Source organism: Aplysia californica, unplaced genomic scaffold (assembly GCF_000002075.1).
Source record: "Aplysia californica isolate F4 #8 unplaced genomic scaffold, AplCal3.0 scaffold00292, whole genome shotgun sequence".
Taxonomy (NCBI): domain Eukaryota; kingdom Metazoa; phylum Mollusca; class Gastropoda; order Aplysiida; family Aplysiidae; genus Aplysia; species Aplysia californica.
Genome location: NW_004797562.1, coordinates 925551 through 926793, shown reverse-complemented (window position 1 = coordinate 926793; position 1243 = coordinate 925551). Strand labels below are relative to the sequence as shown.

Genomic DNA, 1243 nt, shown 5'->3' with positions numbered 1-1243 from the left:
CACACACACACACATACACAGGCAAACACACACACATACACACACACACACACACACACACACACATACACACACACACACACATAATCAAGACGGGACCCACTTTTAGTTTCATTTTTATACATCCAGAGGATATCGCCGTCACTTTGATTAAAGTTTGGATTCTTGTGGCTGGTCAGGGTGAGGGGGATCGTCCACTTGTAGCTGAGCAGGGGGAAAGAGGTGAATGATTAGTTTTAATAATAATGCGTTTTACGGCACTTGCAACACAGTTTCGGTAGGTCATAATAGTGCCAAAGTTTAGAGATGTTACAAGAGTGTAAAAGACGCTATAAGGAGGAAGATAGGGACGGTGGAATATTATGTATGTACGTTAACAGTATTTGACTTATGTCTAATCCGGCCTCAACTCAAGGCAGGGCTCTTATCAGTAAACTGAAGCAGAGGTGTCAGCAAGTTGAGGGGTTGGGGGGGGGGGACTCAAATTACAATTGAGATTGCAAGCACAAGTGGATAAACACCCATAGAGCAGAGGAAAACCAAACATTTTAACACTATGATAAAAACTAAAACAGGAAAAAGTTAAAATGATAACAAACCAAGGAATACCAATTTGTTTCACTCTCTTGCTAATAATAATTTGTCAGAGCTGAATGTTCGGAGTCTTTTCTTGGCAACACGTTTGTTTATGTTTGGAATAAAGTTCTGTGTTATGAAGATCTAAGGATGGATTACGTAAAATCTCTCGCGGGGCTGGACGCACTTGTTTGCCTGGCCGGATGTGTCCCACGGGTTTTGAGTTTGTAACACGCAGTTCAAAGGAAGGACTTGTATTGCTTGTAATAACGGTAAAGTGAGGAAAAGGGTTGGGAAAAAGGGTGAAATGGTATAGGTTTAACGCTTCTTATCAACACTATTAAGTTATAAGAGGCGGGACTTCCAAGTTTAAGGTCCATATCCGAAAGGACAGAGCCAAAAGGGAATTTCGTGTGAAGTGCCTTTCCCAGGGACACAACTGAGCTGAGGCTGCAAAATGGGGAGAGAACAGGACGATAGACTAATGTTTGATAGGAAAGAGGAACAAACCCCACCACAGCATACGCGAACCAACCACTGTGCATTCCTTCCTCTCCTCCCCCACCGTAATCTTTATTCAAATAGAGACTGTCACTTCTCTCCACCCTCCTTCCGCGCCCCCTAAATTCCTTACTTATAAGGAGACTGGTGTTCTCCCCCTCCCCCA

At 43.3% G+C, this 1243-nt stretch overlaps 1 protein-coding gene across 1 annotated transcript in view; it reads right to left on the bottom strand.

Moving 5' to 3' along the window:
- LOC101856583 (aminopeptidase N) overlaps positions 1–1243 on the bottom strand; it is a gene marked incomplete at its 3' end in the record, with an annotated part of 43582 nt that overhangs the window by 10774 nt on the left and 31565 nt on the right. The window contains 1 exon segment of the mRNA XM_013084428.2: positions 104–204. Within this exon segment, the coding sequence (XP_012939882.1) occupies positions 104–204 (101 nt within the window).